General features: G+C 47.2%; 1 protein-coding gene across 1 annotated transcript in view; it reads right to left on the minus strand.

Moving 5' to 3' along the window:
- Positions 1 to 19666, minus strand: part of ITGB5 (integrin subunit beta 5) — a gene marked incomplete at both ends in the record, with an annotated part of 60492 nt that extends 40826 nt beyond the window's left edge. Inside the window, 4 exons of the mRNA XM_080621095.1 lie at positions 3187 to 3436; positions 8404 to 8608; positions 15359 to 15444; positions 19561 to 19666. Of these exons, the coding sequence (XP_080477221.1) occupies positions 3187 to 3436; positions 8404 to 8608; positions 15359 to 15444; positions 19561 to 19666 (647 nt within the window). The remainder of the gene's footprint in view (positions 1 to 3186; positions 3437 to 8403; positions 8609 to 15358; positions 15445 to 19560) is intronic.
- Between the last annotated feature and the right edge of the window lie 6177 nt (positions 19667 to 25843).

Here is a 25843-nt window from a genome sequence, read left to right on the forward strand (position 1 = left end):
ACCAGGCATCTGGTGATTGCCCAACATGAGTTGCATTAATAACTAGCATTAACTTATGCATCAGCCCACTCTCACTGTGAGCCGATGAGCAAACACCATCTCCACTTTCCTGCGTGCTGCTGAAGCAGAAAGATAGGAGGGGCACCCTAAGGGAAAGAAATGCTTCAGCTGCTTGCCAGGAAAACTTCTTTTTCCCGCACAGAACTATCAGGAGGAAGCTTTGGTGCTCATCACATGGTCGGGAGAGCTCAGCAGAGCAGCTCCCGTGGTGTGGGAAATTAGTGGAGGGAAGAGGGAAGACAAGGGTTAAGAAGAAAATGTGTTTAAAAAGGAGTTGGGCTGGCACTAATTCACTCTTATCTTCAAAGATAAAGCCTGGAGAACAATTAAAGGCCTTTGCTGACGCATGACCCACTATGGGTAAGTTGTAAGAGGCGTTTTACACAAAGGAGTATTTACAATTTACCAGGCTTGGGAACTCAAATCCCTCACAAAGGACCCCCGCACAGCTATGCACACACCTAGCCACGGGGCAGGTCTCATTGCCCTGGGCCCAGTTGGCAATTACAGCCATCCCTTGTGATCAGCACCTTGTTCAGACTTGCATTCTGCTCACACCTAGGGCCAAGGCAAGGAGTTTGCAATGTCTGAAACCTCTGTACTGCAGGGTCTCAGCAAGCAGCCCTTAACCCACGTGATACATCTGAGTGCTCACTTTGCCAGATCCCTTGTGCAGAAAGAAAACACTGACACACTACAGGGTTCCGTCTCCCATGAAGATGTATAACTTAATCATTTTTTCTTTGTTTTACACTCCAGGTTTGCTGGCAGAAGCTGCTGACAGCAGCAGGACAGACAATGAATATCCAAGTGACTGGGTTATCTCAGGCTGTAACCTTCACTGGGTGTATCAGAGATAGATGGGCAATTAGGCCTTCAGTCGAACACTGTGCTGTCCTTATCTTTTTAAATTTAGCGTTTGTTTCGTTTGTATTAACTTTTCTCAGTGATACTGTGGCTGCAAGAGGCCATGTCCTAGCTCCCTGAGAGGTCCTAGCTGGGATGGTGAGCCAGCAGCAGGGGCAAGCAGCAAGCTGGGGTAGATGGAAGAAGCACAAGGGATCTCAGCCAGACCTGCGGGATAGCCATTACTGTGAGGAGGAGGACAGAGCCTGGACAGGGGGCAAAAACCACCCACTGCAGCTCATGTTTATTTGCAGCTTTTCTTATATCCGAGCAGGCCACTGGACAAAGTCTGCTTTGACACTAGAGACAACTGCAAACAAACCACACTTGACAACCCACCTCACCACTACATCAGCTAGTCACCCGGCAGCAGTGACAGCCTGCTCCCAAGGCAGGCATGGGATGGTGATGCCACCAGAGAACAATGGGTAGTCAGCATCCCTGGATTGGGTGAAGAGGAAACAGATGGCAACAGGAATGGAGCACCCATCAGAAAAGCTACGCTGGGCAATACTGTCTAAATGGTTTCCCAAGATCAGGTTGGCTCAGTGTAACCCATAAACAGAAAAGCAACCAACTGGGTAAAACCAAAACAACATGCAACTAGCCTGATTACAGTGGGAAAACTCAGGTGACAACTCTGGATGCCCTTGATGAAAAGGCATTGGCAGTTTCAGGCAGGCCTTGCTACAGTTATCTAGCTCCATTCTGTCCTCCTCTCTCACCTCTCCCCTCCTCCATGTGTCACTCTATTTCACCCACCAAAAGCCATGCCACTTCGGTTAAATCATACACCAGCAAAACACAGTGAAACCCAGCCCTCAGCCCCTGAGCAGCATTAGTAGTTGATGGAGACTGACGATGCTGGAGATGACTGAGAACATCCCTCTAAGGCTATGCCAAATCTATGGGGTAAAGAGCTATGAAGAGCGTAATGTACAGCGCCATGGTGGCGAGTCACCTCCTTGGCTCAGTCAACAGTCACTTTTGTCTATGCTTCATGGCCAAAGAACGAGTTTTCAGTGTTAAAAATCCATTTGACTTTCCTCTCTCAACAGAACTGGGGAAAAGAGAATACAGATAATTTTGTCTGGTCGATAGTCAATGTGCAATGAGATGCCAAATGCTTGGTCAATGCCAAGTTAGCCCAGAAACTCGTAGCTGATGCAAACTCTCTTTATCTGCCTCTCATATGGAAAACTTACAGGATGCATGTTCACAGAACTTGGCATCGATTCCTGTAGTGATCTGACAAGGTAAGTATCCATGAATGGCTCAAATAAAAGTGCTAACTTTACTGTCCTTACATGACTAGAAAGCACCCTAGTAGTGAATGAAGTGTAGACAGGGATCACGAAGGTAAATGCCAACCGTGACATTCTGCCAAGAGGGCACTTGTTGCTATATCCATCCTTTCATGCCAACTTCTAAACCCATCTGAGCCTGGACACCCTCCACTACACCCAGTTTCACTCTACCATAATCCCCAATTCAATGGACTTGAACCTGATTCTGGTGGTTAAAAGGCAAACAAAAAGACTCTTACAAAGACACTAAAAAGCAGAAAAAAAAAAAAAAAAACCAACACAAAAAAAAGGGGGAAGGCACTGATATCATGCAAAGCAAACCACATCATTTGTGTCTTTTGCAACTGCCAGTCTGCTTTCCTTCCACAGCAATAAAGATGAAAAAAACTGCCTGACATCTTCAAAACGCTTTACAAGAACCCATTTATGAGTACTGCAGTCACAAATCTCAGTTCCTCCAAACACTTCAGTTGGGAAAAACATACATTGCTTTAGTCTGCTTATCTGTAAAATGGAGACAAAGAGCTTAATTGATTTACTCAAGGCCAAACTATGACTCAGAGCTAGGACCAGAAATCAAGAATTTCTGGCTCTTCCTCCTTTTTCTTAAAGCCTGTAAAAAAGCCTGCCATGCCTGCATCCTCTTCAGGTACGTAAAAATAGCTTCAGGCTCCTCACACAACAGTTTCCCATCTCTACATGCAGAGACCTCCCAATAGTCACTGCAAAACTGAAAGTTGTCCCATTTTGCATCACTCTGGAGCATCACAATGACAGCCATGGTTAATCAGCATTCCCAAAGCTGGGGCTTAAGTGTGGCTCATTATTTAAAGCAAGAATGGGAAGAGAGGACTGCAGCCAGGCTCTGTGCGAACACAGAGCTTGTCCATTCAAGGGTACACCTACCACTTACCCAATGCAGGGATTGTTTTGGTATCTTGGTGCTGTGTAGGAGAAAGGAGAAATATTTTTGTCCACAAAAGATCCAAACCCCAGCCGAAAATTGCTAGTGAGCTTTCTCATCTCTTCAGCCAGCTTTGTCCCCAGATTGCGAATATTATCTAGGTCATCGTTCATTGACAGGGAGAGATCCATCAGGTAGTAGAGGTCCACGGGATAGTCCTCAACTTGCCGAACCTGAACACGGAAGGAGGTCTTGTCACCTGCATACACACAAGAGTTGAGTGCAGTGAAAAGGAAACTCCTAGCACACATATAAAACAGACCACATGCTTTCTCCCTCTCCTGCTGCAGAGCAGGTAGATTACTTGCAAAAGAAGAGGCTGAGGGGAATAAACTTTTCCAAATCCATCCTTTAGGAGACTATCAGGAAAGCAGGTAATGACTATGGGTCCTCTTAAGCTATGTAGTGGTCTGGCTGGCAAGGAAAAGACACATTTATGAAGTGTGTGTCTCTATTTTACTTCAGAGATATGGGAAAGGGCCTTTCCATTCCAGCTGAGAGAACACCTAAGGTGGGGGACACATGAAAAATGCTGCTGCCCCTGACTGTGTACAGGCCAGAGGAGTTTTCCTATAAAACTGGAAAGAAAAGCAAGCAATGTGAACCTCAAATGGACGTTTCAGGGACTACTGGAAGAGGGACGCTGCACACGCTTACTTGGTTATGTCCTCAAAGCAAACCAGGAGCAGTCCAAGCAGTCCTGCACAAAAGAGAGAAGGAGGTGGAGCAGGAGAAGGAAGAGGGTCAGGAGAAAACAGCCAGCATGAAATGAATGCAAGATGTCGCCTAAGCAGGGAAGTTAAGTTAAAGCAGACATAGAAGAAACAGCTTTGAAAAGGACTTTTCCCACAAAAATGACCTGTGCCACCACGATTCTAGAGAAAGCAGGGCAAAAGGGAAGTGAACTGGAAAAAGAAGGTTGTTAGCATCACCCGGTGAAGCACTGAGGCAGACATGAAGCTTCCTGAAGTAATGAACATAAGGGAAGGAGCAGACAGGGCTGAGTCACAGGCTGTGCAAATGTGGAGAAGAGCAGAAGAAAGCCTTTCCCCTGGCCTTCCCCTGTGCCAAACTGCTTTCATCAGAGATGCCCTCCAGAAGAGGTGCTGTGAGGGGAGGCCCTTGCTGGCACTGCCCACATCTCGAAAAAGGTGAAGTGGCTTCAAAGTGAACTCAGCTTCCCACCAGATGGGCCCTAGTGGAGCCAGAGAGGAGGTGGCAAAGGTTTGCCTTATGCTTTGCTGAGAGAGAGGTCTTAATGGAAACTCCAGACATAGCACCCTCAACCCCCAGGCTGATTTGGAGACCCCATGAGCCCAGATGCCACCACAAATCGTTTTCCAGCTAAGCAGGGTCTCAGACCCAGAGACTTGGATCCTCTCAAGACCAAGCTCCCACTTCTGCCCATCCCTCCCAGATCTTCATGGCCAAGGCTGAACTTCGGGCATTGGCAGGTTCTGTAAAACACTTGTGACTTCCCCTCTTCTTACCCAGAAATGAAATACACATAGTTTAGTATCGTGAAAGCATTTCCCTAGCCATTTTATTGTTCTCCTCATTGTGTGCAGCAGCACAGCTGCTTCCACTTACTTCCAGCCCAATGACATGCAACAGCAGCATCATCCCAAAACTGCCGTGCTGAAGGTGTGAGGGGCTTTTCAGTCCTGCAGACAGGAGCCCTGGCACCTGGGGTCATGCTGTGCTGAGCTGCACACAGAGCCAATGCATGCCTAGCACACCTGCTTGGTGAAGGAGCCAGGGTCCCAGCACCCTGGGGCATGTGTCAGAGCCTGCCTCTTTTGCAGAGCTATGAAGGGTTTAGGTATGCATGTGCTCTTTGCTCCACCACTTCTCGGTGTATCTCAGCCAGCTCAGTGCTGGGTACCAGAGGAGTCAGCTACAGCACCTAAACCTAGACCTCCCCTCTAATGATTTCCCAGCACATTTAGATCAAGGGTACTTGCAAGCCAGGTCTTCTTTTCTTACTGATAATTGCTCCCCTCTGAAGCCTGATCCAATACCACTCTACAAAGTCAAGGCTGTGAGAGGCTTCATGTGCAAACACGCACACGTAGGTATTGTCCAGAAATCAGGTGTAGGAGGCAGGAAACTCTTGCCATCAATATTCCTCCTTATTCTCCCTGGCTTTCCTTTCCAACAGAAGGACTTTCCTGGCACAGCACAGAGGTGTGGTATGCAACAGGATGCAACTCAGCACTGGCCCTACAGTAAGCAAAGTTATCGAGGAGGCTCAACCAAATCAGGTGGGCCTGATGCTGTACCTAGCATGCATTTGTAGGGGAGCAAAGATGATCATAATTTATATAGTGCCAAACCTGCTAGCACTGAGTGCAGGGTAACAAACAGTGATTGCTAGCATGACCTTAATTCAGCTCTGCAAAGAATGGGAAAATTCATTATTATTTCCTATACCTATCTTTTTTTTCATTCCTGCATATTATTCCCACTGGAATACCCAACCCTTCTAGAAAAAGAAGAGGTGTCCTTCTGCACTTCCTGACATTTCTGTTTCCAAAACACTGCTCTTCATGAGCAGGTCCTAAGATGGGAATTCCTGTGGCAGAAAGGGTACTTGGGAAACTCTGATCAAACTTCTTAACAGTTACAAATTCATTAGTCCCTGAGAAGCATCAAAACTAACAGGACCCTGGGCCTGGTTCTTCTTTCATTCCTATCTGCACAGATCAATTAACTCACAGAAAATATCACTAATGTATGTAGATGTAAGTGCAAAAGAATTTATTTTTCTCTGTGCAGAGTATTACTCTCACACTTCTAGGGATAATCCAGCCCTCTCGTTCCCCACATACTGTTACCACTATCCTCGCCTTAGGGCTTTTACTTAAAAGTTTTAATGTCAAAACTGAATTCAGAAATATTTCTTGGATACTCTCACAGAGGAAATGCAGAAACTGGAAAAAAATGCTTTTGGCCAATTCAAGAGCACAAACTTGACAATCATGCTTATCCAAGAAAAGCTGCCTTTTCTGCTTGGTGAGGCTTACAGCTTGATGGGCAACACAACTTCCATCTATTCAACTTTTTAGTTCCTTTTACATTACTCATATTTTTCATTTAACCAGGACGCAGTGCTTTATAGCTGGACCCAAGATTAAAAAGCAATATCATAAAATATCATAAAATCTAAATGCTCGATCTGAAATCTACCCTGTGAGGACCCTTGGAAATTAGCTGTGGGCACACAGATTTGGGGATGTGACTTCTGCCACAGGACGATGAGATCAAACTGCCTGGGTGGGAACACAAACAATTGACAATTCGTTCCCTTCTGCTTCTGCTTAGCGGTCTCAGTATAAAAGATCAGCATTGCCACAGACTGCCGTGTCAATTCATCTTTGAAATCGTACACCCTGCATGCTCAAAATTAGATCAACATTGTCTCCTTTTTGTCTGGGGTTCACAGGGTGAAACCCATTCTCAGGCTCAAGGATTAATGGATAATTTAAACTGGGGATGGTAATACAAGGGTTTAGGAAGTCATGAGCCCTAAGATGGAGTGCTGCTCAACATCAAAAAGAGAGCAAAAAAGGGAGATGCTATTGCAAACATCCAGGTATATCACTCTGCAATGACTCTGGTGCTCTGCAAGAGGAGCATGGGGAAGATTGCTCACCGGCTCACCGTGGGAATCACTGTGGACACCTTTGGGGCGATTCCTGCAACTCAGCCTCGACGTGAAGGGCTTGTCTGCTGTCCAAGGAGAACCAAAGATGGACACAAGTGTGGTCCCTGCAAGGGTTGGCAGGACCAGCACACCAGCCCTGTGAAGCCCCAAAGCATTCAACAGCACAGCCCCCAGGAAGACGCAGGGACATGGATTCCCACACCCTGCTGCAGACTGGAGTGGTGAGCATCCACACCTCTGGCTGGGTAAAACTGCCCAGGACTGGGAAGGGACAGTTTGTTAAGCACCAGTCACCATGCATGAAGGAGGATCTCAGGAGACGGTATGTGGAAGCTGAGCCAGCCCTTTCTGCCAGGAATTGCCTCAAGAAACAGGAGTAATAGCAACTCCCTTTTTTTATGGAAGCAAACCTGTTTCATCAGCAGCATTCAGTTACAGAAGCCATGCATCCAGTGGTGACTACCATCAGGTATCTGTTTTTAAGGCTGAGGGAAAATTTCTTTACATTTGATGATCTGACTGATGACAGCAAGCGTATTGCTGAGGAAGCATGTGTAAGAGACATGATAGCTATCCAACCCATAGAATTAAACCAAAAAATCCTGCAACAACTGGTAGGCTCTGAGAGCAGCAACAGCATGAGCACCAGCACAAACTCCTGTTTTTCTTGGGCAAAAATCACATTTCATTTTTCTGTATGCTCATGAGAACCATCACAAAACTGTACGCCTTAGAAACCCACTCCAATTGCTTATAATGAATTGAGCTTTTATATTTGCTTAACTTTGCAATAAAGAGCTTTTTTTTTCCCTCTTCAGAAATATCAGCTGCCAAAATTTCCCAAAAATTCTGAACCCACATTAAAGCCTCCCCCCACCATGCAAAAACTTTTGATAACAAGCATGCCCACATGGCTCAGTCCAGCCGTTCCCTTCTATTTTTTAATTAAAAGGAAGAGATTGAAGAAAAATGATGGCTCAGGGGAATGAAGCAAGGATCTGGCTACAGTCCAAGGCCTGAGTCACAAGTTCAAATCTCCATCTTCTGCCTTGATCCCATGGCTGTTTTGCATACCGACAGAAAACAGATACATGTTTTTGTTTCCAATTTATAGAAGGAGCTGTCTCAGTTTAGAGTCAAACACTGTCAGCTTGGTGGGGATACAAAGCTATTTTAACTCCTTCCATCCAGTGACTACATTTTTAAGCTGAGCAGGTTCCTCTTAAATGCACGCAAGGGTGAAAATTAATATTGGTAACAGTTATGGGTGGCTTTGATTGACTTTGTGTGACAGCAGTGTCCTCTCACAAAAGACATACACCTCAGCATCAAACCTGTTTCTGAGGCACCACCAAAATTCATGGGCTGTGGAAGGTACCAGCAGCCACCTGCTTTAGTGGGCTACAAGGATATGAGCTGCAACATACTCTGGGCATGTCCCGGCCACTTTTCTCACCCGCACACCCCCCAACTTTCACTCAAAGCCATTGGGGACTCACCAGGACGAAGATTCAAGGCAACCTTCTGAGGTGTGATCTGTGTGACGTCCAGGTGAGTTTGGCCTGAGCCCTTGCTGCTCAGAGGGACGTTCTTCACCACGCTAATGCTGCTGCTGGGGTTTTCAATGGCTCCGGCACAACCGTTTGCAATCAGGTTCTGCAGGAAGTCGCACCGTGATGTGATGGACTTTGTGCTGCCAAATTCCTGGGGGTGAAGAATGGACAAAAGGAAAAGAGAGGGAGAAACATCAATCCCACAGCAGGAGCTTTGTTTTGATGTGCTGGCATCTGTAGCGAATAGGAGATGGCAAGGAGAAGCTGTTGTGGTGGCTGAACTCAAAAGCAACCTGCACTGAACCTTTCAAAGGCATCTACCAAAAAAGAAATCCTGCAAGGATTCGAAAATGAATTTGGTCACAAACCACTGCAGCAGAAAAGTAAGCCTGACTTAATCACTCCAGCTACAGTTCCCAGCCCTGTCTTGGACCATGTGAAAGCAAAGCAAAAATGTTTGCTTTGCTGCCTGGACAGCCAATTGCCGTATCTTCAAGGGTAAAACTGAGAAGCTATTATCTTTTGCACATGCATCGACTCACAGGAGCTTTGCAAAAAACAAAAGAGAGGACAAAGAGGTAGTACCAAGGGAAGCAGAACAAACCCACCAACCCAGAGAGCCAAGTCAAGATGTGAAGCTGGAGACTGAGGTAGGGTGGCTCCAGGGACCTGTGCCCTCTTCCCTGGGTGAGACCACCTCACAAGCACCACGTGTCCCCCCTCCCTCACACCTCTGCACTGCACCATCACATGGGTCAAAAACTAACAGGAAGTGGCCCCTGAGGTGGAGCAGAGCTAGAGCGGTTTGATGTGGGCAGGCTGTCCTGGGCAGCTTTGCCAGACAGTAAGGGAGGTGGGAAAGCTTTCACAGGAGGCGGTCAGAAGGCAGCCCATGCCTGCTGCAGGCAGAGAGGCACAGGCAGTGGCTCACCCCCAGAGGACAGGCTGCCATGGCAGAGAGTGTCCCAGCGCCCATCCCCAGAGCTCCAGCCCTCCCTGCAAGCCCCATGCATGGTACACAATGCAGCCTTGTGCGGGACGGCACTCAGGAACAGCCAGCTGCACAATGCAGCCTTTTGCAAGAGCCCATTTCTTAGAATGCCTTTTTAAATTCTTTTCCACCAAAGCGCCAAAGGGAGCAAGTCACATGCCCCACACTAAATGGATTTCCAACAGTTGATTCCTACTTATTTCTGCACTACAACAATAGAGACAAGCATGTTCTGCTCCAGGGCTGATGGACTAAAATGACATGAAATAATGCAGAGAAGATGCTCACAGCCACGCCAGCCCCTCCTTCCGCTGTACAGCCAAAAATACAGTGCAGGTCTGAACAAACCCCACATTTTGCTGAAGCTCTGGCATGGCAGAGGATGGGGGAGACATTGAGGAACAAGAGGTCATCTGACAGATCTCTCTTTCTTGCCCCACGAGGTGCCCTTGTGGAACCCGAGGAGAGTCTCAGATGCAGGGCCCCGGGACACAGGCAGAGGCTCTCTGCCGCATTTTCTCACCATGAGGTCCCAACGCTATTTGAAAAATGCAAGATTTGCATTCCAGCATCCAGCGGCGGGATCCAGCCAAGGAGATGGCACGTTGGAGGGATACGAACAGAAATTTCCTGGAACACATCGTGTAAACAGATGAACTTCCAGAAAGGAGGGCTGGGGCTATCGGAATCATCGCCAGCATGATGAAATAAAAACCAGAATCCCTCACAAAACCAACACCTAGCCTTGCAGAACAGCATGTTTAAGGGCAGTTTTGGAGAAAAGTGTATCTCGGATGTACTTTGAAAAGCCGGTGAAAAGCTGGTGGGGTCCAGGCACACTCCTGGGCTGGTCCCCCCAGCAGCAGGGCACCTGTGAGGAGATGCTCTCCTGCTCTCCCAGTACCTAAACCATGGCTCCAAATGAGCACCTCTGCCAAACCATTTCTGCTGCCATCTATTAGAAAGGACATGTTGGTTGTGCAAAAAAATCCCCACAAACAGCACCAGGAATGCCACTGGGAACCTTTAGTTATTCCCCAGGAATTAACACTGGAGAGAAGCATTCAAATAGGATAGTATTTAGGGATGCCTGTGCAACTGCAGCCTTTATCAGGTATTTCCAATTCACCCCAGTGTTGGCTCCGACGCCTCTTGATGTGAACGGAAAGACTCACCTTCAAAGGACTTTGAATTAGGGTTTAGTTTTCCGGCTGCGGTAGCAGAACGAGAGCCAGGAGGGGCGGGCAGCCCAGGGAGAAGAGGATGGTGGCTTCCTCCCCCAGCTGCTACTCTTTAGCAGTCAAGTTCATAAAGTCACAAGAAACAGCTCTGGGTATGGTACTGTTTATCCTGATGTTCTTCATCCCAGCAAGGGGTGTACACAAGGGCACTATCTGCACGCTGAGAAGACAGCGCCAGCACACAGGGCAAGGAGCACACCCATGTGGGACCTGCTGGGGGCTTTTTTGGGGCAGAGTGCCTGTGCAAGTGCAAGCCTGTCCATTTGCATGGTGTCAAGAAACCTTTAGTTGCTGTAATGTGGTTTTCTGCAGCCTTTGTTACAAAAGTTCTCCAAAGGAAGCCCAGTGGATTGGAGGAAAGCCCCTACAGAACTCCTGACAGGTGCTGCACAAAGCTTAGGTCAGCAGCACCTCTGCACACCTCCAGTTCCTAGGTTCCCCTCACCTGACCCAGCTATTTTCTCTCAACTTTCTTCTAAAATGGGCCCAGAGCACTTGCTGCAGGGCAGCAATTGCTAAGCTGCAGCTCAAACCAAATCCAGGTCTTTGCTTGTTTGGTAAAATGGAAAAAATACCCCCTCGGGGTGAAAACACCCCAGGGGAAGGGGTGCAGCTCAGCACCCAGGGGTGCAGGACTGACCCATACTGCTTCTAATCCAGGAAGAGTGACACCAAGCAGGAGAGTGACAGTGGCCTTGGGAAAGCCCCAGCAATCACCACAGTGTCCTGCAAACAAACACCCCTCACATGCACCTGCAGGTCAAAACCCAAAGCCCAAACTACGGCTACCAGGGACAATCCAACTCAAGTGCAAAGTTTTCTGTGACAGAGAATACTGAGGCTCCTGGAGGCTGAATGAAAGGAAAAAAGCATGAACGGTTTTGAGGGGTAAAGAGTATCATGCAGGTCCAATATAATTCATAAGCAACCATGCCGAAAGGCAGCCCCATACTAGCTCAGAAGTGGCACACTGTTTCAAACCCCAAATCCCCCTGAGCAGAGGACACCTTACAGTTAGCTAAGCAATTCAGTGTGCCCAAATACCCACCAACCATCTGCATGCCAGCTTCAGTGAGATATGCAGCAGGTACCCCATGGCAAGCAGGAACCACCCCGAGGCCTGCCTCGTCCCCCAGAAAAGCACTGATTCAAGAAGATCCCGCCTAGACCTTGTTAGTAACATTAGATGTTCACAGCCCAGTGGGCACTGTGCAGTCCAGCCTCTGCGCTAACAAGCTCACAAAAGCAAATGCACACAAGCAGACAGAGTGAATGGAGACAACAGTGTGACAATTACATGCTCATCAGTTTGACAGTTTTAAGACAAATTGCTTGGTTTATGCTAAAAAAATGGAGACTAGCACAGACTGTATCTAACGGACTATATCTAACACCTGACTAGATACATCCCTACCATTTTTTGCTTTAATCAGTCCAGTTCTGCACTAATTCAGTCTGAAATATGCTTACTTTCTCCATTTAAAAAAAAATTGACATGTTCCCTCTAGGAACATCCTTGATTTTCCTTCCTTATTCTCCAGGCACACATTATAGAGATGGGGTAAAAGCAACCTGAGGGAAAAGAGAGGGTGCCATTGGGGAAATTTCAGTTCTATTAATCAGTTTATTAATCTATTAATAAAAGAAAAATTCGGTTTAATTAACGTGCATCTCTATTTCACATGTATACACATAAATACAGCCACATAGGTAATGCACGCATATATGCATGCATAGGAAAGCATCTATCTATACACATTCTTTTACCCACAATTCAAGGTAATGTAAATACAAGTAACCTTATCCCACTTGGAAAACTATCGGGATAGGGCTCCTTGTATCCACAGAATTGTTTTCATGCCCTCCTAACCCCTAATTGCAGTCCATGAGTGCTTGAGACTTTCTGCTCCGTTGCGGTCACATGGAGCCTGGATCTAGGAGTGCAAAGGGTGATGGAAAAGGATACAATCCTGCTGGATGTTGCATGAAGCATAACCATCTCTGGGAAATAGCATAGCTTTTCTGCTCAAACTCTCCTCTCCCACAGCCGAGGGGTCCCTCACAGCACTGGCATTGCTGGGCACCCAGGGAGACAAAGAAAAAATGGGTATGATGGCACTCCAAAGTGATGCTATTCCCCAAAGGAAGGAATATGATATATGAGAAGGTATATATACACAGGAAGATATATGTAAGTATCTTTTGTTTATATATATATTATAAACGTATTTACACTTCCTGTACATGTAATATATATGCACATTATAATATATATAAAATTACATTGTATATACTTAGACTTCTACCATATATACTTCGTGACAAAATTATTAATTGTTGCCTACAAAGATGACAACAACTGGCCCAATTTGCTCCCAAACCCATTAAGTAAATGCAAAGGGAGCAAACTAATCAGCTGATCGTATTTCTAAACCAACATAACTAGCATCTGTGGAAATCTCTCCAATGTCTTAGCTCTGATACTTAAACAGCAGCAGAGCTATAGAATTTGACTGGGATAAATGCTTCCAGGCAGCATACATAGCAAATGACAGCTAATGGAAATAGCTAAGGCAAACAGTCTAAAGGCATTTTAATAAGCATACCTGACTGAGCTGCAGCAGAGGGATGGGAAATAAGGTTGTGAAATTAAGAGTTTATACTGTCACTTTAAAACTTTTGAAGTGGAAAACCTCTTGATATCTTTCGCAATCCCATTACCTCACCTGATGATCTCAGTTAAAGGGAAATAATTGGTTTCAAACAATAAACTCTAAAAAAAAAATTAAATACAGAATTAAGAGTAAGGATTTGCTAAATTTTAGCATGCAGCGTGTAATGGGGACAGCAGCTTCTAAACACGTAGCTCTTGGCACAAAACACCTTGAAATGTATTTTTAAATTGCTATTGCAGGCTAAAGGTCAGGAAGTATTACAGCACTTCCCTGTAAACACCCATCTTCCTTCTTGGCCCCTCTGTTCCATTTAGAAATATATTCTTTTTTTTTCCAGTAATCCTCCTGTTTGCAAGATAAGAGTCAGGCTGCCAATCCCATGAGCTGCCATACAATTAGTGGTCACAGTGACCACCAGATAAACATTTCCACTGGCAGCATTTTGCTAAAAGTTGTCTTTTGATGCCAAGAAGAAAAAAAAAAAGCCAATAAAATAAACAAAAAGGCAAGCTATTGGGTACCCATAGCTTAATAGCCAGCGTTCCTGGATCCAGTCTCACCACCGCATATGAGCTGGCTGGAAGAGGAGCTCTTACAGCTGTTTACAAGATGTTTCAAAAGCAGGATCTATTGCTTTACCCTTTCCCTTCTCCACACCATTTGCCTTGCTGTGAAAACCCCCATGAAAGCCATTACACTGTCAGGTAGCATGGTGCTAGCAGCGTTAGGAGGTTTTCTTTGGAGAGCTGCAGCTGTGCTTACAAGTTAAGTGAAAATCCAGTAAAACAGACCTGGAGGATCAGAGGCTGGGGTACCTCCCGAAATGCAGCCAAACCACGGGGCTTGGGACACCCCTGGCCTTATGCCCATCTCCATCCCCATCCTCCACCCTGAGAGGATGCAGCCATCCCAGGCAGAGCTGGCAAGAGGAAGGATGGCAGCATCAGAAGGGCACACGAATGTCACCTACATCCTCAGCTCAGCATCACCAGCTATAGCTGGAAGGTTCAGTGTGTGCTGAACCCCACAGCTTACCTCCCCCAAAACAGCACTGGAACAGCCACACTAGAGGAAAAAGGGTCAGCAGGAAATAGAAGAGCATCATGCTTGTCTAGAGGTTCAATATCATTCACTGCTCTGGGGTTTCTCATAGCCCAAAGCTGGTTCATGGCACAGTACCTGTGCCTGCAAGTAGGCAGGGTCTTTCCCTACCTCAGTAAGCATCCGCATTTCTCTCTTAAATACTTAGGACAGACACAGGCACTATGGGAACAACATCTATCTATGCATCAGACATTATCAGGTCTTTCACACACCTTGTTCTCTAGAAATCATTACATGGTAAGATGCAATATGGTATATGTATACCTAAACTCATAAGCAGTCCTTAGGAAGCAGGGAAAGATATTTGCAATTTATCACAAACCAAGGAAGCCAAATTAAATTACAGGCGAGCAGCTTCAGCACCAATGTAAGGATGCATTTTCACTCTGAAGCATGCAGTTAAGCTGTGTAACTCATTGTCAGACCATGGCGCGGATGCCAGAAGCATGGTCAGCCCCCAGAATGACACAACAGACTCAGAAAGGAGAATTATCTTCATTACAGAGAACCTGTGCCATGCCAGGCCACACAGCAAGGGACACGTAGCAGGATATCAGCTGGGGGATTATGGCTTTTTAAGGAGAGAGCTTCCAAGCAAGGCTTCCTGCAACATGCAGGGACCCAGCACCCACCAAAAAACAAGAAGGTAATTGAAGGGACAGAAGGACCTAAGGAACAGTGCTGCTCTGTTGAGGATGCGAAGGGGCCAGCAGGGTCAGAGACTTAATTCCTGTGGTGTCAAAGAGCTGAGTAGTCACATGCACCCAAAATATGCTCAGCATGGAGCACCCACTGCCCTCACCCACCCCTTCTGGCACGGAACAGTCAGGGAATAGCTCCCTTCCTGTGTTACAGAGAGTATGCAAGACAAGCAAAGTCTGCCCACTTACCTCCTTGGAGCACCAGGCACACTTGGGATGGATGAGGAGACACTCTTCGCAGGACGTGGCACTTCCGCTGGTACACAGATTGAGACCTTCAGCAAGAGAGAACAACAGAGAACAGGGTGGGCTGAACTGCACTGCAAAACAGTGTTCAAGGGGTTTCTGAGATATTCTCAACATTAAGCATACTGTAAGTTCAGACAAGAGCAACGGATATCCCAGGAGCTTAAAAGGCAGGAGAAGGCATAAATCTCTCTTCACCTGCAAGGAGGTCTTGCTTTCTTTTCCTTTCCTAAGAAAAATGAAAAGGACAGAAACCTGTGTTGGGGGGCTGAGAACCTTTGAAATATTACTCCGGTATTTTTTCTTCCTTCTTTTTTCAGTGATTTCTGGTTAATAAAAGAGTTCAACTATTCATCTTCCTAACAAAATACTTCAATTACTGGGGACAGAAGGCAATAGGTGTTTGACCAGCCTAAAATATGGAGGTGGCTGTCCAAAATCATCCCAAGATACCAACTTTCAAAGTCACACTGGGAACATCTTCTCCATTTTTCCAGCTGAATATATGAAGGACCCCTCTCCACAATTTTCATCTTAAAGCAGCTTTGGAAGATACTCATCTCCCTCTTCCACACGAGTGATTTCCATAGTGGACTCGTTACAATAAATTACTTTTAATTTATTATAAGTATCATTTCCACAGGATACCCAGGTTAAGCAGGGAAGCATGTTTGCACTGGGGCACATCCAAAGCTGGCTGGGGTGGAAGACACCGCGCTGCAGCTGAGGGCTCTCCCTGCCTGTGATGCTGGCAGGGGCTCTGCACCAGACAGGGCAGCAGCAACCAGGGCAGTGGTGATGCTCTTCATTCCTGGATTGCTGGTGTCCAGCAACACAAGGGGTACCAAACAAGTTTCTCTTGCAAAATCCACAATTTAAAAGTTGGGGCTTTAAAAATGAAGTGGAATCACCCAAGTTAAGCAGAAGCAAACATCAATGGTATCTGCTTTGAATGCGGCAGTTTGTTTAAGCATGCCTGCAGCTATGAATGTGCCCTTCGATACCACTGATGCCTCAGCTCTCCCGGGTGCAGCTATTAACTTCTACTGTCAATGACTGATTAAACAAATCTTCAGCCGAGGATTCAGCACAGAGGCTGCGCACTCCCAATGAAACGCCTCTGGCTTGAACTCCCTGTCTGCTATTTTTTCCAACCCAAATGTCAATAAAAGCATTGTCAAGCCTCTATTTTCAGCCAGTTGCATCTGCGGATACCAAAGCACCATGCTGCTGCTGGGTGTAACTTGCAGATTGCGCAGATTTGCCCATGGGGCTGCTGAAGAGCCACATGGAGTTTTCTCCTGTCCCAAGAACTTTCTGCCCCAGGACCTTTGGAGAAACGATTTTTGCTGTATCCCATGAAAAATGAAAAGCGGTGGCTGCCTGGGTCATTCCCATATGGGGCCAGGCTGTGAGCGCAGGAAGCAGTGAATCAAGCTGGACAGCTGGAGAAAAACTTAGTGTGCCTTAGGCTAAAAGCAAAAAGAGGATAAGTAGGTCCTGTCAGTAATTCTCAGTTATCGTCAAGGCATGACCGTGTCAGAGTCCTGTCCTGATGGGTCTCTGCTGCCCGCAAGGTGGTTAACTCTAACCCGGGAGCACGACGTCCTGGACTTTCTCTATGGCTCTCATTCAGACGGGCTGCTTGGGCCCATTCATACTGAACAAGAGCCTTCTTAGGGCTTTTATTTTTTTGCTGGCTGTTACCACGTAGCCAGGCATTTCATTCCTTGTTCTCATTCAGAAGTTATATTCCAGCCTGGATGTTGCAAGAGCTCAAAACATGAATAGGTAATATAAAATAAAACGTAACTTGTTTGGCTGAGTTATAATTTGCACAGAGATTAACACTAGCACACATTACAACACAGCCCAAAGCCTCTCCTCAAGAGCTGCTGCTTTGGCCATGGTGCACAGGGTAACACAGCAAATATAATGGGCTTTATAAAGCAAACACTTTCATTCATAGCCTGGCTACCTAGCCCTGGCTCTCCCACAGCTCCACTTGCCCGTCTGCATGGAAATAGCATAATATTTACCTCCATTCATGACTGCTGAATTTTTGAGAGTTTACTTATAATAATACATAATATAGTAATATCTGAATGGAACTCAAAGTCTCCTCCTTCCACCTGCTGCCATGACCAAAGCAGCCCATGCTCCTGTGGCCAGCCATGGGGTGACATTCCTCTCGGAGGCAGCTTTTGAAGTTTCTAAGTATGCTTTTCTTTCCACTTTGGAGCAATACCAAACTGTTTCCAGCATTGTTGTGAAAACAGAGTTTTGTGAAGTCCTCTGATTTTGGACTGAAATCTGAGCTTTTTGGGTTGAAGTTAAAACACACAGGATTTTCCAGATGCAAGTCTTTGCTGTGCTTGATTCAGCATGGTCTTTCCTGAACTGGGCAAAGGATGGACCTGAAGATGCTCATGCTAGTCCAGATCCTTCCAGATGCGGGGGCAAGTTACCTAGTAAGACTGGAAGAAACTCAGTCTGCTCCTTGATTCTGATACATTCAATGAAACCACTCCTGAACATCAAATAAACTTCTTATAATGGGGAAAATTCCATCCAGGATTTAGTTTGGATTACTCTGGAGGAAAATAACCTACCCCTCCTGGACTGCTGAGGTCAGTACCCCAGGTCTGTCACACTGATGCCATCGCGTCCCAAGCTCTGCACCCTGTTTAATTTTGCAGACCAGTGTCCACCACAAAACTGAGGCAAAAGGAGTCTCCAGACAACACCTCTCCCTTGGGCTGAGCCACAAGAGATCCCAGCAAAGAAGAGGAATACAGTGCATAGCACTATATAGCTGAAATTTTGATACATCAAACTACTGATGCAGAGCAAGATAGGAAACTCTCATGAAAGGTACTTAATAAATTTACTTATAAAGATGCTCAAGGCATCTTTATGAGTAAATCAGACCTCATTTTAAACCTGTTCTGCAAGAAATCCTAGTTTGGGCAGCTCCTCAATCTGAGGTGAATGTGCTGGCTGGCTTGGGGGGAAAACAAAAGAAAAAAAGTGATGTACTTTGTTCTTTCTACAGCTAAGTGTGAAAAAAACCTCATTTTATTTATGCTTGCAATAAGCATTCGAAAAGCCTCATCCTTGGGATGATCTGATGCACTCTTGAATCATTAATTCTAAGGATCAGAGTTACAAAAGAAATACATAAAAAAAAGCCAAGAAAGCCTGTTCTGAGCTTTTTGAAGTCACATGTCACAGCACTCTGCAATATGAGCCTCTCCTTAAAATAACTCATTAGAACATTAAGCACTGAGAGCAAGTACCCGAATGGAGGACTCAGGCATTAGTGGGCATCCTTCATATAAAAAAGTTTCCCCAAGTGTTCAGAGAGGAGAGGAAACGCATTTCCTGTGCTACCTAAGCAGAGTCACAAACCACACTGGGTCCAGGAGCGGTGCGAGCATCCCCACGGGGGACAAGGACCGCTCCCCGGGAGCGATGGATCCTGGGGGGAACAGTGCAAGATGAGAGTGAGGGAATGATAAGGTGAAAGCGAGGAGATCGGTCCCTGGCAGAGCAAAGGCTTGTGGCTTTCTGCTGCTGTCCTTCATCTAATCAATTAATACACACTGCTCAGCCAAACATCCCAGAGAAGTGCTTTTCCCTGAATAGAAGTGGTTATACGTAGTTCCATTAAAGTATATACATAAACAGAAGTGTGTATATAGCTGCCCCACGCTTTTTAACACGAAGGTGTCAGATCCCGCCCCGCAACGCCCAGGGATGCGGTCCATGCTCTGCTGAAGAGTGGGTCCCTCGCCCCACAACAGGAGGCACGGCTGGCGGGGCTGTGCGAGGTGCAGCCCGCCGGCGCGGCCCGGGCCCAGAGGGGAAGCGCAGAGCCCCGGCACGCGCCGCCCGCGGGGCTGGGGGCAGCGAGCTGCGTCCCGCCGGCACCGGGGCTGGAGGGGGAACGAACGGGCTCACACGCGAAGCAGAGCGCGGGGCGCCGGGAGCGAGACTGGGGCAGGCAAAGACGGAGAAAGAGAGGAGGAAAACCTACAACCCGCAACAAAAGTGCACCGGAGCGGGTTTGGGGGATAATCCGCCTTCCGGGGAGGCGTTTGCAGGGCCCGGAGCGCCGAGGAGCTGAGAGGAGCGGCCCTTACCTCTGCCGGGCTGCAGCGGGGCTGCTAGGAGGAGGAGGCGGAGGAGGAGGAGCGGGGGGGGCCGGCGGGAGGCGGCGGGGGCCGGCAGCCCCCCTCGGCGGGGCATGGTCCGGGCGGCCGGGGCGGCCGGGCAGCCCTTCCCGGCCGGGCCCTCCCCGCCGCCTTTTGTGCAGCCGCGGCGGCGGCGGCGGCGGAGGAGGAGGCGGGGGCGGCGCCGCAGAGCTGCCCCGAGGGCGGCCGGACAGGACGGGACGGGACGGGACGGGACGGGACGCGTGTCCGTGTGCGTGTCCGTACGCCGGTCCCGCTCCCGGGGGTGCGCTGCCACCTCCCCACCCCGCCGCGCCGCGCAGGGAGGCGGAACCCCGTCCCGCGGAGCGGGCACAAGCCGGCACGGCCTGGCCCACGCACACGTGTGGATGTGTGTGCACAGAGACGGGCACACACGCAGACTACATAGACACACGCAGTCTCACGCGTACGTGCGTGTCCGCATCACACACATGCATGCACATTCCATGCACGCAGATGCATACACCCACCTGCATACACACACATGCATGCATGGACCTGCCCACAGGTGCCTGCACATGTGCACACACACGTGCGTACCTTTCACAGACACACACACAGAGGTGCACATACAGGGGACACCCCAACACGCATCTACGGGCAGACGTGCACAGTGTGTACAGACACATGGACACACAGATGACACACATGCGTAGGTATCCAGAGGCACACCAGTAATGCGCATCCTCCTCCTGGCTCACAGCAGGGCTTGCGCCCATTTCCCCATGGGTCAGTGGCTGCTCTCAGATGGCATTTTCCTGCTTCAAGGATTTTCTCTGTGCAAACAAGCAGTGGCCATCTGTTAAAGGGCTCTCGAAGTAAGGGCATCCAGGCAGCACTGCCCTGCCTGCCGTCTTTTTGGCATTTCCCATACATCCGCCGCCTGTCCCTGGTGGGGTGGGACGTCAACACTACAGATCTAAAGGAAATGGCAGATTTATGACTGTGTTTGGGTTGGTAGGGATCCTGGGGGGAACAGTGCAACATTCTGTTTTTAAAACATTCTGTTTTAAAAACATTCTGTTTTTAAAAGAAATCATAAATCAACTGTACAGCTGATCACGGATTTTAAAGGCAATTTATAGTAACAGTTAACTACCCGCGGCCTGCAGACCTTCATGCCACTTTAGCATGTCTACTAGATCTCACTGTTAGATATTGCTTAAAGCATATGCCCTCAGTCCAATACGTTGCTTTGCTGTTGTCAGAAAGAAATGATAAACTGTAATGCCACCTGCCAAAATTTCCCCTTATTTGCATTACTTCCAGCGCTGCTTTCATAAACCTCACTGATTTCTTCCACCTCTCCATGCCCCTGGGAGATACCAGTTTGGATTTAAAGCGACTATTTGCTGTCTTAGGAAATACCCGCTACAAAAGTTGTAACATTTTAACTGACCGGGTGCTGCTAAATCAGAGTGACGACTCCTGTGCCTCTAGGAGCGCTGCAATACTGTTTGCAGACAAAGCAAAAATATTACTAAATGCCTCACCAAAACTGCTGCTGTGGTAGGAACATGGTGCATGGGCCAGGCTGGGATCTACGCATTGCTCTCAAACTGATGGCTGTGTATGGGGAAATGAGCAGCATCAGCTCTCCCTCCTATCCCAAGAGCACGATAAGGTGCATCCCATCACCCTTTATTAATAATAAAACTACTACTGCTCAGGTTGTGACTGACCTGGAAATGCAAGATGTGGTGTGCAGGGACTTCAAAGTGGTCTACTTTTAGTATTTCTGTGAAAAGAAAGAAAATGAAATGCAGATCCTGCATTTGAATGAGATAAACTACCTGATGTAAGCCTTAATGATCAGAGTACCCTCATGTAGACCTAGAAATCCCTTCTCAGATATTCTGGCCATGATCAAGTACCCTGAGACACAACATGTACAAACATACATAGACAGACTTGTGTGTGAGAGCTTTAATCACCCTGGTCTTAGGAACAAGGAGGCCCCCATCCTTTGTCCCACCTCTCTCATTCCTCATCCTTCATCCCTGTGTTCTGCCATGCTGTCTGGAGAATGCTGGGGGAAGGAGCAGATGCATAGGAGCAAGTGATGAGTGAACACGAGAGAGAAAGGAAAAGCAGGGGAGGAAGAAACTACTTGGAGGGAAAAAAAAACCCCTTGTGAAACTTGGCTGTGGCATCTCAGCTAGAGTAGCAGGGAAGAGGATTTGAGGAAGAGGAGGACGAGTTTCAGAAGGAATGTTCTGCAGAAGGACTAGAGCCAGGAGAGGCGAAGGAGCTCACCAGTTATATTTAGCTGGGCTCAGAAGAGGTTGAGCACCTGCCCTTGCTTTCTGTGAGTGCCCGTGGCACCGCTGCAAGTATGCGATACACGGGCTGACCTCACTCTGAAGCCCCCATGAGAAACCTCTGAGTGAAGGCAGGTCAGGAGCTGCTACTATGTAGTTTTGAATCACAGGCTATTGTCAGTGCTCAGCATTTGCTATCACTCATGTACTCTTACTATCGTATTTTTCAAGCCAAACCCTTGTGAAGGTCCTGCAGATACATATCTGTGAGACATCACACATATCTCATCCCAGTAGACCACTGCTGACCAACAGATCACAGTGTGGGCTAGGGCTTTACAGGGAAAGATTCCCCAGAGCTTCAGAGGAGGAAGTACTGTGGCTTCCCCAATAAGGACAATGTTAATACTTTTTTCTGAAGCCAGCAGTGTGCTTTTGCCCCCACATGCAGCAGCAAAAGGGGATGCAATTGCACTGATGACCAAGTAAGCAGCTATAAGCTCAAGAGGGAGATTCTGTGGTGGTTGAGCATGGGGAATGCCCACCATGGGGTGGGCAGCTCAGCTCCGGAGAAGCCTTGTGTCCCTGAGGTTAGCCAGGGACCAAGAAACAAAGCATCACCAGAGGTATTGTTTGGCCTGAAATGAAGTCCCCAGAGAGTCTTTTTGTGTAAATTCTTTCTGCTTGCTGGTGATGAGAGCTCTGGAATGTCATGCACTGGCTAGTTTTTTGGAGTCAGGGATGAGGTGGCAGTAGATGCCCAAAAAGAAGATTGCCTGCATGCATGAAACCAGATAAACTCTTCATCTTCCTCCTGAGATTCCCTTGTGCTGAATAAGGGACTGAGAAAGAAACATTTTATTGCCTGTACGTTAACAAGATTACTAAAGACAAAGGGATCATAGAAACCAGCAGAAGAGTTTGAGGCAGCAGCACGATTTTGGGATGGAAACCTAATGAAGATCTCTATCTCCTGGGGATTGTGAAAGGATGAACTGCAACAAAGTCTTTCTTGATCTCCAGGAACAGCTGTCAGCACTACCCATGTCTTTTCTCTCTTGACTGTCGTTTCTCCTGTCTACAGAATGCCATTCTGGATGGGACTAAGATCTCTCAGATTCCTTTAAGTATTTTGGTGCCACAGAGACCCTTGAACTTGGGTTTGAGTATCGCTGCACAGTTCTGCTGGAACACAGAGAGGAAAACCTCTGGGCTGGAAAGGGCTGATGTTTGTGCTTGTGTTCTTATCACTTGAATTTTAAAGCTACGGTCAAAGCAGGACATAAACCCAGTGTGCCTGACCTAGGCATGCATTTGCAAGTGGTGCAATTGCAAGATAGTTCTTTAGCTCTTTTATTATCAGTCAAAACAAATAAAATGCTTTATGAGTGATTCTTCGGGTGGTTTAAAGATAGGTTTTCGTTATCATCTCTTTCTTGTGGCAGAAAGGGTGGATAAAGCATCTGAGTCATGTCTAGATGTCTGCCATGGCACTGAAGAGGTTCTAAATCTTCAGCGATGACTCCTTTTTCTGCACCGATCTGATCAAAATGTCAGTCCCAGGGCCCCAGCCCACGGCCACAGCCTGTTTCAGGGTGACACACCACCTCTGACTTAACGTTTCACAAAATATTGACTCAATCCTGCAGTAAAATCCTGGGACATCTCCAACTTTCTCCCAGTTCTAGACTGGGAGAGTTCTAGACTCTGTCGCATTAGGGTTGCTACTTACTAGCATCTACATCTGGAAGAGACATCTTCTGACTGGATATAACTCATTATAACTTCATTATTGGATATAACTCATTCAACCACCATATCTGCAGTAAGTTCAGAAGCCAAAGGATCTCAGGCACAGCTCTCTAGTGTGGCAGAAAGACCAGCTAAGATTACCTGTTTCCAGAAGTTACAGTGAAGCCGGTAATGGTTGGACGAATAACCCAGATGCAGCCTGGCCTTGGGCATCGCCAGAGTGCAGCATACCCTGAATGCCCCTCAGCCTTTTGCTCCAAGCAGCTCTCCATACAACGAAAGAGGGGCAAAGCTGGAACCAATATGATGATGATGAAGCTGGGCTGATTTAAGGTTTTAATAAAAAAGAGTTTGGGGGGAGCTAGGGTCAAACTGGGGCATAAGATCAGGGATATGAAAAAAACCACAAACTTTTTTGAACGTTGGGAATCTTCACCATGTTACAAACAGTTTGTGAACTAGGAAAACACTTCGTCTTCCTTTCCAGTTCCTTACCATGCTGTTTGCCAGACCCTTTTGGCTGCACTGCGATGGCAAGAGGGAACACAGAGAGACACAGGCACTGTGCGGTTTTGCCATCCTTATGCTGCCTTCCCCCCATACCAGCCCACAGACCTGACAGCCGGGGTTTTCACAACCATGGCAAAACTTTGTCTGTTGATTTTTCTATGAAAACTACAAAAAATTTGAATCCACAGAAAATTCTTGTCAGTAAGAGACAACGATCACATGCGAAAAAATGGCAATCATGAATATCATTCTTTCTTATGTGCTATCCTCTTGCTAAAGAGGTAGTGCATGTTGTGGCTGCCTGCTACAAAAATAGATATAAAAATATCTGTGTTTACCATCTGAGGGCCAACCTCTCTTCTCAGCTACTCAAGAGCAATGCTGTAACTCTTGATCTGTTGGGAAGCAGAGAATGGCACCTAAAGCTGTCTTGCCAAGTTTTGTCCCTCTCCTACATGAAAAAAAATGAAGGGTTCAGTATAAATCTCTGTGCAAGCCCATGCCTGGAGCTGCTGAGCTGGAAAGCGAGGAAGGTACACAGGAGAGATTTTCCTCATGCCTCTAAGGTGCATAAACTTGAGTCTTTCAAACAGTGATGGTGGAGCAAGCCCAAACTTCGTAAGTTTTGTTGTTTCTGCAGCTCCTGGCACAGGCTGGAGGCCACTTGGCTGCCTGAATGGCTATTTTCAGGAGGGGCTCACTGACATACTGAAGTGAAATGGGTGATGAATGTCTCCAGCCATAAATCACCTCTAAAAATATGCCCCAATCCCTGGAGTTAAGAAGCATGCCATCTGACATGCATGAGAATGCCCAAGGCTGTGACACAGGACAGGGTTAAAAATTAGCAGCTCACTGGAAAGCTGACTGTGGTCTCTGTTAATGGTTAGCCCCATTTAAAATGTGCTCATTAAAACGTTTTGCGTTTCGTGTGGCTCTTCCTGCAAAAGCAAAGAGCCAGCTCCATCTCGTGGCCAGGGTCTTTGCCATGTTGCAGAGAGGAGGCAGCGGGAGGGGGGTTTGACAACCTAAAGGTCCGTCCCTACCGCCTTGCACGGTGTATTAAATATTCTCTCTTCCTGCACATCTGGGGAGAGACTTTTCAGCAGTGCCTGTTGCGATAGGACATGGGGGGGGGGGGGGGGGGGGGGAGTGGTTTTAAACAAATGAGCGGAGATTCAGGATGGATGTGGAGAAAAAAATTTTACAAGGGTGGTAAAACACTGGTAAAAACCTGATCTGGATAAAACACTGGCACAGGTTGCCTGGAGAGGTGGTGGATGCACCATCCCTCGAGACATTGAAGGTCAGGCTGGATGTGGCTCTGAGCAACCTGATCTAGTTGGAGATGTCCCTGTTTATTGCAGGGGGGTTGGACTAGATGGCGTTTGAAGATCCCTTCCAACCTAAACTATTCTATGACTCTATGACCTTGTCTCAAATAAACTGGACCCATTTTGATTAGTACTTAGGGAGAGCCACAAAAGCCAGCAGTATTTACTGGGTGCACTTAGCAGAAGGTTTCTCATAAATGGAAAGCCCAAAGAGATTCACTTTGTGTGCATGCATGTGGGGGTAACATCATTAAATATGATTTAATATGTCAGCAGGTAGAGCCAGATAGGCTTGGCTTCACTCAGATATCTGGCAAAATTCCACTGAACAGAGGTCCCAGGTGCCTGAGTGAG

The sequence above is a fragment of the Psittacula echo genome, assembly GCF_963264785.1.
Source record: "Psittacula echo genome assembly, chromosome: 6".
Classification (NCBI taxonomy): Eukaryota; Metazoa; Chordata; class Aves; order Psittaciformes; family Psittacidae; genus Psittacula; species Psittacula echo.